Raw genomic sequence first — 20,879 nt, forward strand, 5'->3', positions numbered from 1 at the left:
AAACCAATTTAACCCAAAAAAGATTGAATTGACATAAAGCTAATCCAACCAATGAAAAATCCATTGACTCGAGTAAAAAAAACTGTTTGAATCATTTAAATTAATTTAAATTTTTATTTTTATATTTCTATTATCATTTGCTTATAACTTTTTCCCTTTTTATGATTCTTCTTAAACCGAAAATGGATGGTACAACCATTACAACATTAATACGTTTTCTATAAGAAAAAAACACCAACTTCAATCAACAATAACTTGTGTGCAACCATGCAAAGATTAGCTTATATCTACCAACACTGCAATAATGCTAAACAGAATATAAAATAAAGCTACAATCAAAATTATGTGTCAATAATATTCATTCCTAAGGGCACACAACAATTGTATCATATATGTAAGAAGAAAAACATCAAGCTTTCATTTCCTCTTTTTACCTCTTGTGGGAAGATTCAACCAACTAAACCCAAGAACAACAGCGGGAAAGTTGATGGTTAAGCTCGTGGCGTGATAGAGGAAGTTCTCTGCCATAAGGGCCTGCCTAATATGGCACTTCCATGAACAGAGAGGTAGGTAGCATTTAACCTATAGCAATGAAAATCATGGACTTGAAATTAATTATCCAGGAAACAATTTTCAACCCACAATTTATTACAGAACTAGGGGTGAGAAACCTTACTTATCGACATCGGGTGTTGCCAACGGATCATATGGTTCCTCCCTTTGTTCTACAGCACCAGCCATAGCTGCCATTTCTTGAGAACCTCCAACCTGTAAAATTCATTGTAAGCAGACTAATGTTTCGTTCAAACTATAGTAACATCTCTAAGTTCGGAATTAGAAAAGTAGATAGCTGAAGAAAGTTCCTAATTCGGATTCAGTATTGGCAAGTCACGTTATATGCTTACAAAGCTTCTCGGTAATGTAAATGGAAAAAGTCTCTTGATTGTCAAAGAAAAAAGAAAAAATTTTGAACGATGTCATATCATAAATAAAGCAGTGCTCATTCCTAATGTAATTACCGACATGGACAAACTCAGAGAACAATGATTGAAAGTGTAGTAACCTACAATGCAAAATTGTTTCTAAAGATCTAAAGAGATATCACATTTTATGTGACAAACAATATATTTTAGATGCAATGCTATGCTGATAGGCCTAGATCACTTGCCTGTTGAGGATATTGTGCATATCCGGCATATGCACCATACGCATAGAGAGAGGGATCCTGGGTAGCCCCGTACGAGTAAGCATCATAGCCTTGTCCATAACCGTAATAAGCATTCCACTGATTAGGATCTATTTGTGCGCCCCAGCTACCAGGTAGGTCCTAAAATAAGTAATGCCAAATATTGTCAAGCAAAGTAGGTTAACTACCCATAAGAAGATCCAGCACATACATATGTCATACATACATGCATGCATGCATGCATGACAACAATTGAGCTTTTACTACATGAATTTATCCGCTGTCCATTTCATCCTATTTTTAACAAAAAAAATAACAGCATTTCTTCCATTTTCATTTCAAACCAAAATTTATGTTTTGGGACATGAAAATTTTAAAACCAGTTAGCCATATAACTTGATCGCAGTGTGAATTTGATATATGAGAAACACCACCTGATTTGCTGTTGGGATCCTACCCCAAGTAATTTGGACAACTTGTTGACCAATCATTTGCCCCTGCATCCTCCGTATGGCTTCTTCAGCAGAATTCCTGCAGACAGAAAAAAATAAAATGTTAAAAACATTAGGCATTAGATTGGATAAAGGGAAGAGGTGATAAGAGGAAAAGAAGGCAGTTGAACATGACTATTTCTACAGCTAACTCATTTATATTCGTCCGCCAAATCTTGTCAAAGGAGAAATAGAACATTGACAGGTCAGCTATATATGAAGTGGAGACCCACCCTTTGAAAACTACCAACTACCAAGTGGAAAACACTTCAAGAAGTCACTAGCGTAATCATTTTTTTCACTTGTTCTTTACCTGTTCGCGAACTGTACATAACCGCATCCTTTGGTGGCAGGAATCTTGACACACACAATTTCTCCTAATGGCAAGAAAAATTGCTTCAATACCTCTTCGGTGACATTTAGATCCAAGTTGCCAACAAAAATCTGCAAAGGAAGGATGGTTAGTCAATAAGAAAGAAATAATCTGAAACAACTTTGTATGCCTCACTTACAGTGGTATTCGTTTGGTCATTATCTGGTGGAAGCACCGGCATGGTTGTTGCTGTGTATGCAAGAGCTGGATATACAGCTGCTGAAAAACCGTGGATAAATTCATTTTAGAAATTTTCAAGTACAGATATTCAAGTTCCAGCATAATTAAGTACCGTGTTTGATATTACGTCATGCTCACGTCTCGTCTAAACTAACAAACAAGGAGAATATGAAAAAAAAATCTTAAATCGCCATGGAACTGGCAAGAAAGCTGCAAGGAGACTCAATTGTAAACAGGTACAATATCAGGGGTGTGATTTACAAGGTGTTTGAAATAATATTACTTCCTTTCTTTACTGCTTCATCAAGCCCACCTTAGAAGAAAAGGAACCAAATACCAATTCTAAAAGTCGATAAGTTTATCAAGTTCTGTCTCTTTTTTGTTATGCAACTTTGTTTTCAAATGGCAACAAAGGATAGGACATTCAAGCAGAGGGCAGCCACATGAAAGCAATGGATAAAAAATAAGCACATAATTTTGGAGGATGGGAAATACATAAATTAATCTGGCTGGGGATTTCTTTAGGTCAAAGTTAATGAAAGGAATAAGACCTTTAGCCACAGCATATTGCTGCTGAAAACCAGTGGTCTTCTTTGGTGTTGCTGCACTAATGCGCATAGCTCTAGTTGAGCAATAGACACCATTCATCTCAGTCATAGCACGGTTTCTCTCAGTCTCATCTGAAAATTTAACAAATCCATATCCCTTTGAGCGTCCGGTATTTGGATCAGTCACAACCTTGGCACCTCTAACAGATGGATAATGAGCTCGAAAGGTCTCTTGCAATAGATAATCTGTAACATCAGGCGCCAAATCTCCTACAAAAATAGAATGATCGGGGCCAGGATCATTATGTCTTTCTCCTGCACCAAATGAAGCCCAATTTAACCTGAACATTTGTTCAGTTCCAGGCATTGGTGTCCCATTGTAAGTCTGCAATATCCTTTCCGCTGCTGCATGAGAAACAAACTCCACAAATCCATAACCCTCAGGCAGTCCAGTGATCTTGTTGCGTATAATTTTTATCGAGACTAACTGCAGAGATTAGGAAACAATGGCTCATTTCAAATGTAACATCAAATAAAACTCTACAACATTTTAGTTAAACAATAAAAGAGTACTTTATCAAGCTTTAGCATATGATAAAATTGAATACTACCCGACCTTTAAATTTACCAAAATATGTGAATGTTTGCAACCAATGCTTGAAAAATCACCGGAGCTTTCACAAGTTTGATCATTTGCTTGAATCAACAATTGGAATGCACACAAGGGAGGTCTAAACAACTATATATATATATATATACACACGTACAAAATTGCTTTTATACACCATAAACCCTACTCATTTGATAGTAATTTGACAGAATTCGATATAGAACTCGAGTTCTTATAGGATATACTTTCAAGTAATAATTTTTCTATTAAAACTATGTGGAAAAGGATAATTTCAAATAACATGGTAAAACTTAATACTTCACCAACATCAACATCCTTGTTTATATAGATCGTATAGATTTATTTAAAAAAAAAAAAAACATAAAAGCTTTGTTACCAGAAATTGCCATCTCCCTTGCCATTTTCAAATTGTTACACATGTTCCGAAACAGGGAACACTAGCACTCCGTTTCAGTAAAACTATTATCCCCATTAGCCTATAGTTTACCATAAAATCATTAAAACAAATAATTCACAAACTTCAGAAATTATATATTTGAAATTATGTATTTATATAAACACAAAAACTATACATATAAATTCAATAAAACGTTTTATGTTCAAGTGAGAAGACTATCCCTAGCGAATTAGGATTTCAAATCAAATTAAGCAACGATGAACACCCAAAATTAAGCAACGAAGTACATTACATAAAAGTTCCCACAACGATGTACAGTATTCAAATCAAATTAAGCAACGATGAACACCCAAATCTATTCCAATCCCCGAAAGACATAAAACCATAAATATTATGGATAGCATACATAAATTTTATGTATTATATATAAAGTAAGAGTGAGAGAGAAAAGTATGGGAACCTCGCCGGTATGAGCAAAGCAAGAGTTGAGGTAGGACTCGTCGACCCAAAACTGGAGGTCTCCTATCCAAAGCGTACGGACTTCCTCTAGCGACGCCGGATGGTGGTGGTGGTGGTGGTGCTGTGGCGCTGCTACGGTTGCCATTCTTTGAAGAAACTCTTCGCTCTTTTACGAATTTTCCACAAATCTCCCCCCAATTCGAATACAAAAATAAATAAATAAAAGCTTTGCGTTTGGACTTGGAACAGAGGTTTTGAAGGGTCGATTCGGGCCCGGTCCAATTAAACTTGAATGGTTTATTTTAGGGTAAACTACAGCCAAAGGTCACTAAACTATTAATAAGTTACATTTTGGTCATTCAACTTCAAAAAGTTACAAAATGGTTACTGAATTATTCAAAAGTTTTCATTTAAGTCACTGGTTTGTTAAAATCATTGTTGTATGGCCTTCTCTATTCACACTGTCTGCATAAATCTAAAGTTCTTCTTCCCAGTCTCTTTTGCAATTCATTTTTTTTTATGAACCGACTTTGAACATCACAAATCTATGAATCAAAATCCAAACAGTTTTCTTCTCCGGTCACCAACACTAAATGTTAGATTGACTTGGACCTAAGGTATGTTCTTTAACTCGTCGATGGGTACTAATCCACCTTACCAATCGTCAAATTGTTGTTTCCGAATCGCTAGTCGGGCTTAAAAAAAAAACTTAACAATCCAATGACTTAAATAAAAAAACGAATAATTTAGTGACTTAAATAAAAACTTTTGAATAGTTCAATAACCATTTTGTAACTTTCTAAAATTGAGTGACCAAAATGTAAACTTAATAATAGTTTAGTGACCTTAGGTATAGTTTACCCTTTACTTTATCGGTTCGGCTCAATTTTAAAAAACAAAATATAATTATTGTGTAATATTTCGGTTTTATTCAAATTAATCTAAATGAAATCAATTTGAATTTTCTCGGTTCAGATCCATTTTGGATTTTTTTTAATAATCCGAACTGATTAGATTGTGGAATTGATCGGTACATCGGTCTAGAGTAAGGGAAAGAATCGATTAACCCACTAACTAGTACCAATTGGTTGAAACAAGATAAAAAATGGTTGAGTCGTTGGTTAAACTAGGTTTTTATTTTTTATATTTTAAATTTTTATGAATAATTTTAATAATTTATTTAATTGAAATCGAACTGACGGTCACACCAAGAACTGGTGGCCTGACTAGTTTGATCACCAATCTGATTTCAAAAGGTATGATTAAGGTATGATGACATGGCACCCTGAACTTGTGCCACATCATTACTTAGAAATCTTTTTAAAAAATTTAGGTGATGAGGTGGTATAATCTCATAGTGTCGTGTCATCAACCATGGACTTAATTCAAGTTTAAGGATCAAATTGAGAAAAGTTGACAAGTTTTGAGACTAATGTGAATAAAAATAATTTAAGGACCAAATTGAAAAAAATGATCAAATTCAATAGCTAAATGTTGCTTTATCCCTTTATTTAATAAGAATTTGTTTTTGCCAATGAGACATTGACAATGTTAATAGAGACCGAGGTTCGGAGACAATTTAGTAGTCAATTTTGTGCCCCACCATGTGCATATGTCATGTGTAGCGACGTAAAAATTTTGCTTTGGTCGCTAATTGAGGTGACTTATTGGAAATTTGAAAAATCGACTTTCGGTTTTATTAAAAAAAAAGAAGTCGCCTCCGATCTTTTTTCTAGGTGTGATCGGACACCTAATAAATCATCTTTTTTGAAAAGAAAATTTATTCTTGAACAAAAATGAAGGCCAAATTTGGGTCTACACGAAAATCCAGAGAAAAATAGGGTTCGGGAGTCGGTTATGTGCGAGGAAGGTATTAGCACCCTCGCGACGCCCAAAATTGGTATCTTTATTAAACAAGTGTTGTCTTGATTTTCAAAAATACGAATTCAATTTGACATCTAATCGTGATTCGATCAAAAAATGAGAATTTCTAGTTTTCGGTTTAGAAGGGTGTTCTGTTTTTAACACGAGCCGACGAATTTCACCCAACATAGCAATGAAATCGATGACTTAATGTTAAATCAGTTCAATGCTTTATTTATTGAAATTAATAAAAAATGAATAAAAATCTTTAAAGTAGTGAACAGCAAAATGATATAAATGGACGGGAAACAAAAAATCAAAGAGTTAGAAATACATCGAAACAAAATAAATATGATAATAATTTTAAAAACAATAACAATGTATGCGATATTAAATATGATAACAATAGCGTTAAGCGAAATAGAGACGAACGATATATCTGAGACACATAACAACGAGTGAAGTGGCGTAAGCGTAATATTAAAAATACTAATAATGTTACCTAAATACCTATGTATATATATTTTAAATATGAACATAATAATAATATTACAAAGTATATACATAGTATGAAAACATATTCATAGTATAATGTTAAAATACATACATAATATATAGTTATAAAAAATATAATATGTAAGAAGAAAATGATATAGTATTCAAATATATACATGATATATAAAATACAATATTAAAAGGTATATATATACGTAATATATAAAACGTATATATAATATAATGTTAGAATATTTACATAATATATACATACATAATAATAATGTTGAAAACACATACTAATATTAATTACAATACTAATATTACATAAAGATATACCTATATATATATATTAAAGATATACACCTATATAATAAAGTATATAAATAATATGATATTTTAAAAATATATATACGTAATATATAAAAATATAATCTTAAAAAATAATATACATAATATAAGAGTATTAAAATAATAAATAATAAATAATAAAGAAATGAGTAAAAATAATATACATAATAATATAGTAAGAAAATAATATATTTATAATAAGTACTTAAAACATCTATATGTATATACGTATAATAATGATAAAAAATAAAAAATAATAGTGAAAATAATAAATATAATAATAGAAACGATAATACTATATAAAATTATATATATACATACATAATAAAATATATATACTAATATTAATAATAAATATAATATTATAATACTAATAATAATAATATGAAATTAAAGTAACTAAAAATAATACCGTATGCATATATAATGAAAATATACATTAATATATAAAATAATAATAATATTGATAATATTAATAATATTAGAAATAATAATAATATTTAATAAAGAAACAAAATAAATAAGAAAGGACTAAAATTGAACTAATAACAAAGTTTTGGGGCAAATTTAAAAGGAAATAAAGGGGAAAGGACTAAATTGCACGCGCAAACAAACAATAGGGACTAGATCGAGCAATAAACCATTCAGCCTCAAACGCACAGCAGCAGAGGGACCAAAATGAAACAAAAATAAAAATTTTGGGCAAAATTAAAATACGAAAAATTGAATTTCAAAACTATAAAAAAGCAGAATGGCTAAAAGTGCAATTAACCCTTCCGTCAAAAACACGAGGATCCTAACCTGGTATGGGTCGGGTCGGACCGGGTCGCATCAAAACGACGCCGTTTTGAGGTTAAAAGGCAGCCCCCAAAACGACGTCGTTTTGAAGGGCTATTTAAATCTAATTTTTTTTTTTTAAATTCATTCTTCTCCTATTTAAAAAAAAATTATCTTCTCTTCTCATCTTTCTCTGCAGAGACCCCCCCACGCCGGTGAAGACTCCGGCCAGTCACCACCGCCAGCCACCGTCGTCGGCGCCGGCGCCGGCCACCGTGAAAGGTATTTTTTTTGCTTCTTTTTTCTTTTTTTTTTTAAACTTATTAATATATCTTATATATATACATAGAATACAAATACAAATAAAATATTTATGAATATATCGTAGTTTGAAAGAAAAGAAAAAGAAAAAGAAAAATCAACAACCTTTCGTGTTTGCTATTTGTTGTCTTGTTTATGTGCTTGAATCTGGTGTTTTGATATTGCGAAGATCGATTTTGTACTCTAGAAATCTACTGTTTGTATTTATGAAAGAAAAAATCTGAATAGATTCAGCCCCCCTTTTTACAATATTTTGTTTGGCTTTTTATAGCCATTTTACATCAATTTTTTCAATATTTGCTGTATTTTCTTTCTTTGATTTTGCAGGTGCAAGTGGTGGTGGAGCAGGTGGCGGTGGGTGGTAGTGGCAGAGTGGTCAGAGGCAAGTGGGGAGAGGGTGGCTAGGGTTTTAGCTTTTTCTGAAACCCTAAGTCTAGAGTTGGGTCAGAAATTGGGCCTCTTAGGTTTGGGCTAGGGTTTAATTTTGGGTTTGGGTAGTTGAGTTTAGGTTGTTTATTTGGGCTTCTGTTGGGTTTTGATGTAAATGGGTTTAAGTGGGTCTGATGGATTAAGGGTTTTGGGTTGGTTTGATTCAATTTGGGTTTGGGGTTTGGTGGGTCAAATTTGACTTGTAACATCATGTATGAATTATCCTCCAGATATATTTAATTTTATTTCTTTTTTAGTACATTATTAATACATGAAAATGTTTTTATAAAAGAATTTAAAAATATTTATGATAATCATGTCTATAAAATTTTATTTTTAATTATACATATTTAGTGATAAAAAAAAGGACATGCAAGTATTATGGGGCTGTTACCCTCTTCCCAAAAGAAATGTCTAATAAGATATGCAACACAAATTGGTTTTTCGATGTTGGATTAATATATCCAAATGTAAGTATGGCAATGGAGCGAGTTAGAGTTGAATGTTGTTAAACTAACCAACGTTCCACATTTGACATGCTCTATTCCACCAACTGTCCCGCTCCATTATGGATGTATAATTTTGAAATCTACTACCACCTCCCTGGATGTAGGATGCGTCCATTCCCATCTCATCACCTTGCTTTACTTCGATTTAATTTTTGCTATGTATCTTTAATATTTTCAATATTTTTAAAGTCAAGTAAATATTTAAAAATAATTCTTCAAAAAATATGTAACGCCCCTAACCCGAATCCGTCACCGGAATAGAGTTACGGAGCATTACCGGAGTTACCGATTCATTTATCAGATATTTCATTAATCCGATATCTTTTCTTTTCTACGTTCAAGTCTCGTATTCAAGTCATCCGGATCTTTATAAAGAAATTTGATCGTCGTTTTCATTTATTTCATGTTATAATACATTCAACTAATGCTCTAAACAAAATTATCATTTTACCCTAAACTTTTAATTAATGACGATTTCATCCTTAGGTTAAAATAAAATAAAATTATTGCAATTTAATCCTTATTTCCAGCCGTTATTCTCACACAAATTGATAACAACCTATGAATTCTATAAAATGTCGAATTTTCCATAATTTCAACACTTTTCAATTTAATCCTTAAAACATGTTTTTCCACGATCTTGAGCTAAATTAATAATTTCATTCAATTTTGTAATTTAAATAATAAAATAATCCATTTCATGCAAATTGGTCATTTCTAACATTTTTTTTACAAAATTGCCCATAAAATTTTACTTTTATTCAATTTAGTCCATGAGCCTAAAACATACAAATTAGCCATGCTAGCTGAATATTCATACATATTTTCCTCCTCCTCCTCTCCATTCCACATCCTTAATTGATATAACATGCAACAAGTAACATTATCAATAATTTCACTATTTACTTATGTATATTCAAAACTGTCAATTTGCATCATAGTCACTAAATTATTTATATCTTAAGCTACAGAACTCAAAATTAAGATCTGCTAATTTTCCCTGAAACTAGACTTACTTATCTTATTACCATAAAATTTTCAGAATTTTTGGTTTAGCCAATAAGTACAATTTATTCTTTAAAGTTTCCCCTGTTCTGCTGTCTGACAGTTCCGACCCTTCTTCACTAAGAATTAATTATCTCATCGTACGAGATTCGGATGATGTTCTGACTTATTTCTATTGAAAATATACTCTTTTAGGATTTTAAAAATATAAATTTAATCCCTTAATTATTTTTTTTCAATTTTTTATGATTTTTCAAAGTCAGAACAGGGGAACCCAAAATCATTCTAACATTGTCTCACAAAACTTATTATATCTTATGATTTACAATTCCATTGCTTACACCGTTTCTTCTATAAGAAACTAGACTCAATAAGCTTTAATTTCACATTTTATTCATCCTCTAATTAGATTTCTACAATTTTTGGAGAATTTTCAAAGTTAGACTATTACTGCTATCCAAAACTGTTTTAGTGCAAAATGTTGATTTTCATTTTGCCCCAAATTTCACAGTTCATACAATTCAGTCCTTACTTAATTAACCCCTCAATTAAACTAATTTTATCAATTAATACTTTTCCTAGACATTATAAGTTATTTCATAACTATTGAAATTCAGAATTTCCACATAAAACTTTAACTTCAAACTCTTTTACAATTTAGGTCCCAAACATTCACTTTCTATTCAATTCTTTCAATAAAATCAGCATATAAACAATTTAAAGCTCTAATTCTATATCAAATCATCATATAATTCCAGCACATATTCATAGAAACTTTCAATTTCTTTCATAGAATCAAGAACTAATGAATTCAACAAATGGACCTAGTTGTAAAAGTCACAAAAACACAAATATTTCAAAAAATAATCAAGAATTGAACTTACTTGCAGTAAAAATATGAAAAACCAGCTTAAGGGAACTCTTCCATGGTGTTTTTGCTGATGAGAATGCAGAAAAATAAAGAGAAATCTAGACAATTCCACTTTAGTCCTAGCTTTATTAAGTAAATTTTGCAATTTTCCAATTTTACCCTTATTTTCTTGGTGATTTCGTGCTCTTGCCGTCCAGCCCAAATAGACCTTGGGTCTATTTGCCTTTTAAACCCTCTTTCTTTTATCAGTTAAGCTATTTAATTATTTCCCACAATTTTGCATTTGATACAGTTTAGTCATTTTTGTTCAATTAGCTATCAGTACTTTAAAATTTCTTGTGAAACTTTAATACTAACTTATTAACACTCCATAAATATTTATAAAAATATTTATGGCTCGATTAAAATTCGAGGTCTCGATACCTCGTTTTCAATTCTAATTATTTTAATATATATATTTTTGTACATTTCACTATTTCAAAATTTTTCCTAACTTCACATTTAACTTATACTGTAGCACTCCAAACCCGGCCCAGAAGTTATGACCGGATCCGGCATGCCACATCAAAACGTAAAAAAAAAAAATTCTATTCTAAGTCCAGAAAATCGTACTTGATGTTCAAAAGATTAATTCATTAAGGGTTAAAGTGAAAGGAAGCTATGCACCAGGTAGGAAACCGGAAAGAGGTGGTGAGTCCATCGGATTGCTTAAGTACCAAGCTCCTTCGGATCCAATCCTAGACATGCATACCGCCATTGCCACACCTTAACGTCATGGATATTTCTAGGAAACCGATTTGATTAAGTCATTTTAGGAAAAGTGATTAATTTTGACAAATACTTTCATTGCGGAAGCTTTGCTTGTTGTCGTGTTATTTTGAAATCAACTGTTGTTTTTGAAAAGCGCCTAAAGCTATCTAATTTCAACAGTTAAAATAAATATTATCTATCTTAATAAAACATATAAAACCATCAAAAATAAATAAGCGGCCTTATTACATTTAAAAGCCCAAAACCTCAAACGTAATTAAAAGGATGTCCAGTTCACGGAAGAAAATCAAACTTTCGAGCGGGTGGCCACTCGAATTCCCTCACACTCCAAGCCCACTATGGTTGGGGATTTCTGCGTGGATGAAAATAAAAGGGTGAGTTTGGGAAACTCGGTGTGTAAGGAAAACCCATTCAAAGTCCAAGTCACTCAAGCCTATTGGGCTAAGCCCATTCAGTAATGATGGTCTTGGGCGAGCTCTTTTCAGATTACAATAAACCGGGCCTTAGCCCTTATTCAGATAATGATGAGGGCCCATAGGCCCATTTCAAAATACATGCAACATCGGTAAACATATGCAAGCCCATTTGGGTAACAGTGGTCTTGGGCGAGCCCTTTCAGATTACAATAAACCGGGCCTTAGCCCTTATTCAGATAACGGTATGGCCCATAGGCCCATTTCAAAATACACGCAACATCAATAACATATGCAAGCCCATTTGGGAGACTACTCAACCCACCAACCACTACACTCCACCCGTACCACCATACACTCCATGTGAGGAATAGCTCAACCCACCCACCCAACACTCCACGATTCTTGCGCCTTTTGCTCGATTATCGATAAATTGAGGCAAAGCCTCCAAGATATGGACAAGCCACTTTCAGTACTTCCTCCGTCAATATCCCGGTCCCATGCATCGATAATAACAACATGGCATGCGATAAATAACAACGATCAAACATGCATTTAGGTCAATTTAACCCTAAGGGTATTTTGGTAATTTATCTCCTAGGGGTAAAGCGTAAATTTTTCACTTTTAAAGGTATTTCAGTAATTTATCTATTTTAGGGTTTTTCATGCATATTCTTACTTTTCACGTACTAACAAAATTACGTACCAAGGGTTCTTACTGAATTGGGCAGATTGGCTATCATTCCAATTTTGGCCCATTAAGCCCAAAAATATTGAGGCACGAAATCATGCACTTTGCGGTCAAACATTGTAACTTACCAAAAACATTAATCGATTTACCTCACGAGCATTCGCACACTCGCAAATCTACAAAATACGGGTTTTCGGCATTTCGACTTTTCGACTTTTGCCGATCTAGACTAAGAAAGAGGTGTTAGTTACACACATTTTGCGACGATATCTTGACGAGATCCACACACTAACGCCTACAATTGGATTACTAACACGTTAATCTAACTATTCAAATACAAACTACGTATTACCCTTACAATATTGACCAACCACACCTACAGATCATAGTAAGCTTATAAGAAATCAATAAGCAACTCATTAACAAATTTTTGTCAATGTTTACCATATAATCATAATTTCACTGCAAGCTGTCTTCCTGAGCAACAGTCACTAAATCATTTATAACTGGAGCTACGAAACTCCGTATTTCTGACATTGACCTAGGCGGCTTCCACTCCAAAATCACTTCAATTTTCCAAGGGTCCACCTTAATCCCTTCGGTAGAGACCACATGTCCTAAGAAGGTTACCTCCTTCAACCAAAATTCACACTTGCTGAACTTCGCAAAGAGTTCCTTCTCCCTTAATACTTACATCACTATACGGAGATGCTCATCATGTTTCGCTTCAGTTTCAGAATATACTAGGATATCGTTTATAAAGACGACTACAAATTGATCTAAAATGGTTGGAACACATGATTCATCAGATCCATAAACGCTGTAAGAGCATTCGTCAGTCCAAATGGCATAACCAGAAACTCGTAATGACCATACCGAGTCCTGAATGCCGTCTTTTGGATATCTGCCTCCTTGACCCTTAACTGATGATATCTAGATCGAAGCTCGATCTTGGAAAATCTGAAGCTCCTCTGGTGGTGAATATATCGTCAATCCTTAGCAGTGGATACTTATTCTTAATCGTCAGTTTGTTCAACTGGCGATAATCAATGCACATCCGCATCGTACCATCCTTCTTTTTCACGAATAGCACTGGTGCTCCCCATGTAGACACGCTTGGCCTAATGAAGCCCCTATCCAACAACTCTTGAATTTGAGCATTTAACTCTACTAGTTCCTTCGGTGCCATCCTATACGGTGCAAAAGACACAGACGCCGTTCCAGGCAACAAGTCTATTCCAAACTCAACTTCTAGATTCGGAGGCAATCCTGGAAGCTCCTCCGGAAAAACATCTTGGAACTCCTTTACGGTCCTAACCTTATCCACTGTCAGTCCCTTCTCTTCCGACTGACTTACAAATACCAATTAGGCCTCACAACCTTTCCGAATCCACTTTTCGGCTCTTAATGTCGACACCACATTGGACAAATAATCCCTTCTCTCACCTATCACCATAACCTCCTCATCCTTTGTAGTTCTTAACACCATTCGTTTAGCAGCACAATTCAGAGTCACCTTGTGCTTAACAAGCCAATCCATTCCCAAAATGAGGTCAAACTCTCCGAACGGTAACTCCATCAGATCTCCAGGAAAAACCTTGCCTTGAGTTTCTAAGGGTACATTCCTATACAGTTTGTTTACCCTAACCGAGTGACCCAAGGGACTTAGTATAGATACTCCACTCACAATCTCCTCAGAGCAGTCCAAGTTGTCCATAATCCGTTCTGTGGCCTCCAACCAATATTCCGCCACATTCGGGGCTATACCAGACATGCCCTTAAAGATCTCCATTCCGTTAGTCCCGAAGTCATTCAGAAATAGATCCCTGAATTTCGTTGCCCTCTGGCAACCCTTTTCAGAACACGAAGCATTGCCTGTGACAGGGCATCATCCTCGGCGGCCTTATCATACGACCCATTCTCATCCGTCGGTGGTGGTCGTGCTACTCCAGTGGGTATGTGTTCAGAAGACGAAGATCCAGCTTGAGTACTACCTCGGCCTCGACCACGGCCTCTTTCCCGAGTAGCTCTCGTACTCATATCGATTTATCTTGATTACAAATTTTTATGCATCAATTAATATTCCGGTGTTTATTACGGATGTTTTATGAATCGATAGTAATTGAGTTTGTTTTCGTAGAATCGAAGTCTAGCTACGATTTGATCTCTTATCGATTTTCCTATGGTTTCGATATCATCCTATCTAGAGTATCCTAGCGAGGATTTTAGTGCAGATAGATAATTCAGGAAAATATTCGAAAAATTCGAATACTTACAGACTTGGTAGGAGATTGAATGCCACCTTCTAAAGATCTAAATTTTGAAAATCAAGTTTTTCGCATTCTTTATAAAATTTTCGCTTTCAAAAATCTTTGTTTTTGTAAACCCATTCCACAGCCGAGTTGTTGTAATCTAAGCTCTGATACCACTAAATGTAGCACCCCAAACCCGGCCCAGAAGTTATGGCCGGATCCGGCATGCCACATCAAAACGTAAAAAAAAATTCCATTCTAAGTCCAGAAAATCGTACTTGATGTTCAAAAGATTAATTCATTAAGGGTTAAAGTGAAAGGAAGCTGTGCACCAGGTAGGAAACCGGAAAAGAGGTGGTGAGTCCATCGGACTGCTTAAGTACCAAGCTCCCTTCGGATCCAATCCTAGACATGCATACCGCCATTGCCACACCTTAACGTCATGGATATTTCTAGGAAACCAATTTGATTAAGTCATTTTTAGGAAAAGTGATTAATTTTGACAAATACTTTCATTGCGGAAGCTTTGCTTGTTGTCGTGTTATTTTGAAATCAACTGTTGTTTTTTGAAAACGCTACTAAAGCTATCCAATTTCAACAGATTAAAATAAATATTATCTATCTTAATAAAACATATAAAACCATCAAAATAAATAAGCGGCCTTATTACATTTAAAAGCCCAAAACCTCAAACGTAATTAAAAGGATGTCCAGTTCACCGAAGAAAATCAAACTTTCGAGCGGGTGGCCACTCCGAATTCCCTCACGACTCCAAGCCCACTATGGTTGGGGATTTCTGCGTGGATGAAAATAAAAGGGTGAGTTTGGGGAAACTCAGTGTGTAAGGAAAACCCATTCAAAGTCCAAGTCAGCTCAAGCCTATTGGGCCTAAGCTGTAACACCCCGTACCCGAGACCGTTGCCGGAGTCGAACACGAGGTGTTAACGGACTTAATTCATTAATTAAACAGCTCATACAATTCATTTTAAAATTTCCAGACAAGCTGGCTAACTGCATCACAGTCGCTTTAAAAATCATATCTCGAGTTACGAAACTCAAAATCCAATTCCGTAAATTTTTCCTGAAACTAGACTCATATATATATCTACTAATTTTTTCTAGAATTTTGGTTGGGCCACTTAGTACAGTTTATTAGTTAAAGTCTCCCTGTTTCAGGGTTCAACTACTCTGACCTCAGTGTATTACGAATCAGATATCTCCTGTACAGAGCTTCAATGACTATGTCGTTTATCTCTAATAAAACTAGACTCAATAAGGAATCTGTACATATAAAGCATGACTTCTAATTATCTTTGTAAAATTTATGGTGAATTTCCAAAGTCAGAACAGGGGATCCAGAAATCGCTCTGGCCCTGTTTCACAAAAATTTAAACATCTCGTAAAATATAGCTCATATACCTGTTTCGCTTATTCCATATGAAAATAGACTCATCAAGCTTCGATTCCATAACTTATTCATTATTTAATTCCATTTCTACTATTTTTAGTGATTTTTCAAACTCACGTCACTGTTGCTGTCTGAATCTATTTTATGGTAAATTTTACCTATTTCATGGTTTCCATGGATTAGCTAGCAATTTGACATACATAATACCAAATATGATCATGATTAGCCATTCCAATGGCTAATCATTACCAAGCATTTCTATCTCCATACCACTCAATAACCATATCATAAGACCATATATACAAAATGATTATAATGCTATACATGCCATACTCAAAATATACAAGCCATTATGTCAAGATGGTATACGGATAGTGTGGCGTGCCTCCGACCGTTTCCGATTTCCGAGCTAGCTTGTCAACACTACAAGGAATGAAAAGGAGGAGTAAGCATAAATGCTTAGTAAGCTCACATGCAAATAGCAAGTAACATAACCATATAAGCAAACATAAAACATCATTTGCATAATCATCACCAAGACATTCATATCACCTTTTCATTTATCATCTTACCATATTGTTGTTATATCGAGTTTTCAACCCGAGGGTTAAGTACATACCTGTTCAAATTATCCATTTCACAACACTTACCAATACGTCCCTTTCATCTTGAGTATTCCTCCATTTGAGTAGAACTTTACCCGTTGAACACATCGAATATAATTCGGATACATGGAAAGTTTGCACATAAGTGCCACATATGTAGCCAAGCTACCATGTAACCCGCCCATAAGTGAACTCGGACTCAACTCAACGAGCTCGGCGTTCGCATCCATAAGTGAACTCGGACTCAACTCAACGAGTTCGGATGCCTAGTTACATCTCACGAACTCGGACTCAACTCAACGAGTTGGACGCTCGCATCCATAAGTGAACTCGGACTCAACTCAACGAGTTCGGATGCCCAAATATCCCAGTGACATGTCACTTGTATCCTAATCCATTCCTAAGGTTCAACGGGACCTTTTCCCAATCATGTGTCTCAACCATCTTCTACGGAATGCCGATATCGATACTCGGTAGTATTTCATATTTTCCAAGTATATCACATAATTTGACATATTATCAAACAATTATCACAAGTATAATATTTCATAATAATTATCATATCATTTAAAAAACATTAAAACATTTAAAATAATAACTATGTTACCAACATTTACATATGAACTTACCTCGTATGCGAAAATGGCTATTTTACCATTTCGTCCACAACTTGGTATTTTCCCATTTTAGCCAATTTCAGTTTTCCTTGCTCTATCATTTAAAATATAGTCTAATTAGGACTCACATTATTCAAATTGACCCAAAATCATATTTTTGAAAAATTACAATTTTGCCCCTAAACTTTTGCATATTTACACTTTTGCCCCAAAGCTCGTAAATTAAAATTCAGCCTATTTTCTTATGTTTTATGACATGCTGATCATTTTTCCTTCTATGGCAACATCAAATTCTCACTCTAACATGTACTTATGACTATTAGGTATTTTTACCGATTAAGCCCTTTTGCTCGTTTTCACTTAAAACCGAGTAGCACAAGTTGTCTAACATAATTTAAAACCTCATATTCTATCATAAAACACCAAAATACACAAATTTCACCTATGGGTATTTTTCCAAATATAAACCCTAGGTTAAATTATTGCTAGCATAAGCTAAATCGAGCTCTAGGGACTCCAAAAGCGTAAAAATCATTAAAAGCGAGGCTAGAACGAACTTACAATCGAGCTTGGAAGCTTGAAAACCCTAGCCATGGTTTCTCCTTGGTATATTCGGCCATGGGGTTGAAGATGAGCAAAATTGGCTTTTAATTTTGTATTTTAATTCATTTTACCCTAAATGACCAAAATGCCCTTACTACTAAACTTTCCAAAATTCCATCCATGTCCAATTTTGTCCATAGACTTAGAAATTGGTAAAATTACTCTTTAAGGACCTCTAATTAATAATCTAATTCAATTTTATGCAAAATACTTCTAGAACACAAGTTTTGCAATTTATTCAATTTAGTCCCAAATTTCAAATTAAGCACTTTATGCATAAAATTTCTTCACGAAATTTTCACACAATCATGCAATCATATCATAGACCTTAAAATAATCATAAAATAATTATTTATATCTTGGATTTTGTGGTCACGAAACCACTATTCCGACTAGGCCCAAAATCAGGATATTACAACTCTCCCCCCCTTCAGGGATTTTCGTCCCCGAAAATCTTACCAGAAAAGTGGTCTTCACTTTTAATCTCATATTTGGTGCCGAAGAACTTGCACTTAGACTGTACCTCCAATACATCTCTTCAATTTCTCATATGATCTAAAAGCTTACAGTCTCAACTCTCAACTGTTCTTAAATTTTCAACCCTTCTCAATTTCCCATGATATCATGACATAAAACCTGGATCTCAACTTGATTTAATGGAGACCGGAATTCCAAGAAATCCGACAATTAAAGAGACCTGAAATTCCATGAATCTGATGAGTAGGAATTCATTCAATCTGAGATGTGATTTATAGATCTCGCCAAACATTTAACAATAGGATACATCCCATTTTCCTTTTCCGCCATAGAAATAATTCGATATGGCCTCAAGAATAATCCTTCTCATTTCCATCCCAATATCAACATTGACAAGGATAATTTTGATAGATCCCAATGCTCGGCTTTAACCCCTTTAAGAACTCCGATTTTATGTAACATCGGATGCTCTAAACTATCACATTACCTCACTGTCTTGAAACACATCACAATTCATACAACAATACATTACTGAAAGTCAGGAAGTCATTGCTCAATGTAGACTAGTCTAGTTCAGACGCTTCGGTTACCAATCTATCCGAACTCTGTCAACATGTAATAAACTTTTCAGCTTTCACAAGATGGAAACCTTATCATTCGTAGTGACTTAAACTAATATTCAACTCTTTCTATTAAATATAGACTTCTCGTTCAAACTATTTACTCTTTGATTTGTACAAAATGAAATTCTATTATCAAACTTGGGAAAAATAATCCTGACATAATTGTCACATGAAATCTTTCAAATAAATAATTTACCATACCGACTAAAACTCGCGCTTTTATCACCTATGCCTTTCTTGATGTCAAATCCTTACGAAATTAGAAAAATCCCAATACTAAAATCACCACATTACCAAGATCAAATTAGAAGTATAGTCATATTTGACATGATTATCACGAGTGAAGAACGTACTTGAACATGAGTCGTAATTGACAAATTATGGAACAAAGATAACAAGAAAACCGAATAAAGAAATCCAAGATAGAAACCCGAATAAAGAAATCCGAATAAAGAGATCCGAGGATAAAGAAACCCAAGATACGATACTAAGCGGAGAATCGAAAACCAAATTCATAGAGAAAATACAGAATATACGATAATTCTTCAAAGAAAGAAAGTCCAAAAGAAAACATCATTTAATCCCACTGAAATCAAATATAACAAGATCAATATATCTTCCCATACATATATATCGGATGAAGCATCAAGTAGAAGAAAGCAGAATCATAATATCATATGAATTCTCTCATCAATTCTTATCGAACGAAATGAAATAGAATACCCGATGAAATAGAGCAATATAAATTATAAACCCAGGACTACCAATGCTTTCATCCAACACCTAATTAGAAGACATTCCCATATAACAAGAATTTCTTGAAGATCAATAGCCATAGAAATATTTACGAGAACGGGTGAACACATAGAACATCTCAAAAGAGAGCGCTAAATCTGTCCGGTCATAACTGTCACACTCGGATAATTCACATTTGAAATATCATTTCCCCAACTAGTTCTGCCGTCACAAATTTTATATTAAACCATTCACTAAAAAGGCCAATTCTGAATAAATTTGATTTACACTTTTCTCGACCTTGCACTTGAGTAATTCGATTTACCAAGGAGAATTCCTTTTCTAACTAGGACGATGCATAACTCCAATAATTTTACGTCAATCCGATACTTTTTGGCTCGACTTTACTTATCAGCTCATTTTCAATCTCGGATCATACTTATAATTATTCTATCTTTGAACTCTTTGGGTTCTCAACCAAAACTTATTCAATACAAATCTCATGAAATTCCATTATAAGTACCACTTTGGTAAGGGGAGGTTGTAGGACCTCGACTCGACTTTCTTATACATACACATATGACACAACTTCCATCATCATAGTAACATCATCAAAATCATGTCATTCATTCATGTTGGCTTACACCAATTTTCCTATTGTCCCATTCGGACAATATACTTATGCATACATTCTATGTTTTCTAGACAGCTTTACTTATCCATTCAATTAATTAAATTAATTCATGCTCATGACATTATATAAGGCCAAACAAACATAGATATTTGCATCACAATCAC

The 20,879-nt window shown here is 34.1% G+C and overlaps 1 protein-coding gene across 2 annotated transcripts; it reads right to left on the bottom strand.

The window, feature by feature from the left end:
* Window positions 1-198: 198 nt before the first annotated feature.
* Window positions 199-4,497, bottom strand: LOC108467489 (polyadenylate-binding protein RBP47B'-like). 2 transcript variants are annotated; one of them, XM_017768116.2, is made up of 8 exons: window positions 4,267-4,497; window positions 2,782-3,265; window positions 2,190-2,266; window positions 1,991-2,121; window positions 1,621-1,717; window positions 1,169-1,327; window positions 677-768; window positions 199-582 (listed from the first exon to the last, which is right to left on the bottom strand). In XM_017768116.2, exons 1-8 carry the CDS (start codon window positions 4,408-4,410, stop codon window positions 492-494), a joined length of 1,275 nt encoding a protein of 424 aa, XP_017623605.1. In that variant the 5' UTR covers window positions 4,411-4,497; the 3' UTR covers window positions 199-491. The 2 variants fall into 2 exon arrangements, with proteins under 2 accessions (XP_017623605.1, XP_017623604.1); XM_017768115.2 differs by having other exon boundaries at window positions 2,190-2,269.
* Window positions 4,498-20,879: the final 16,382 nt, after the last annotated feature.

The sequence above is a fragment of the Gossypium arboreum genome, chromosome 8 (assembly GCF_025698485.1).
Source record: "Gossypium arboreum isolate Shixiya-1 chromosome 8, ASM2569848v2, whole genome shotgun sequence".
In the NCBI taxonomy this organism is placed as follows: Eukaryota; Viridiplantae; Streptophyta; class Magnoliopsida; order Malvales; family Malvaceae; genus Gossypium; species Gossypium arboreum.

What these genes read in the sequence shown, in the direction of transcription:
- LOC108467489 (XM_017768115.2), bottom strand. Translation starts at nt 4,410, where the DNA reads ATGGCAACCGTAGCAGCGCCACAGCACCACCACCACCACCACCATCCG. An exon ending in TATGTACAGTTCGCGAACAG is followed by an intron (nt 1,718 to 1,990) that starts GTAAAGAACAAG and finishes TTCTGTCTGCAG; the next exon opens with GAATTCTGCTGAAGAAGCCA. An exon ending in GCAACACCCGATGTCGATAA is followed by an intron (nt 583 to 676) that starts GTAAGGTTTCTC and finishes TCATTGCTATAG; the next exon opens with GTTAAATGCTACCTACCTCT.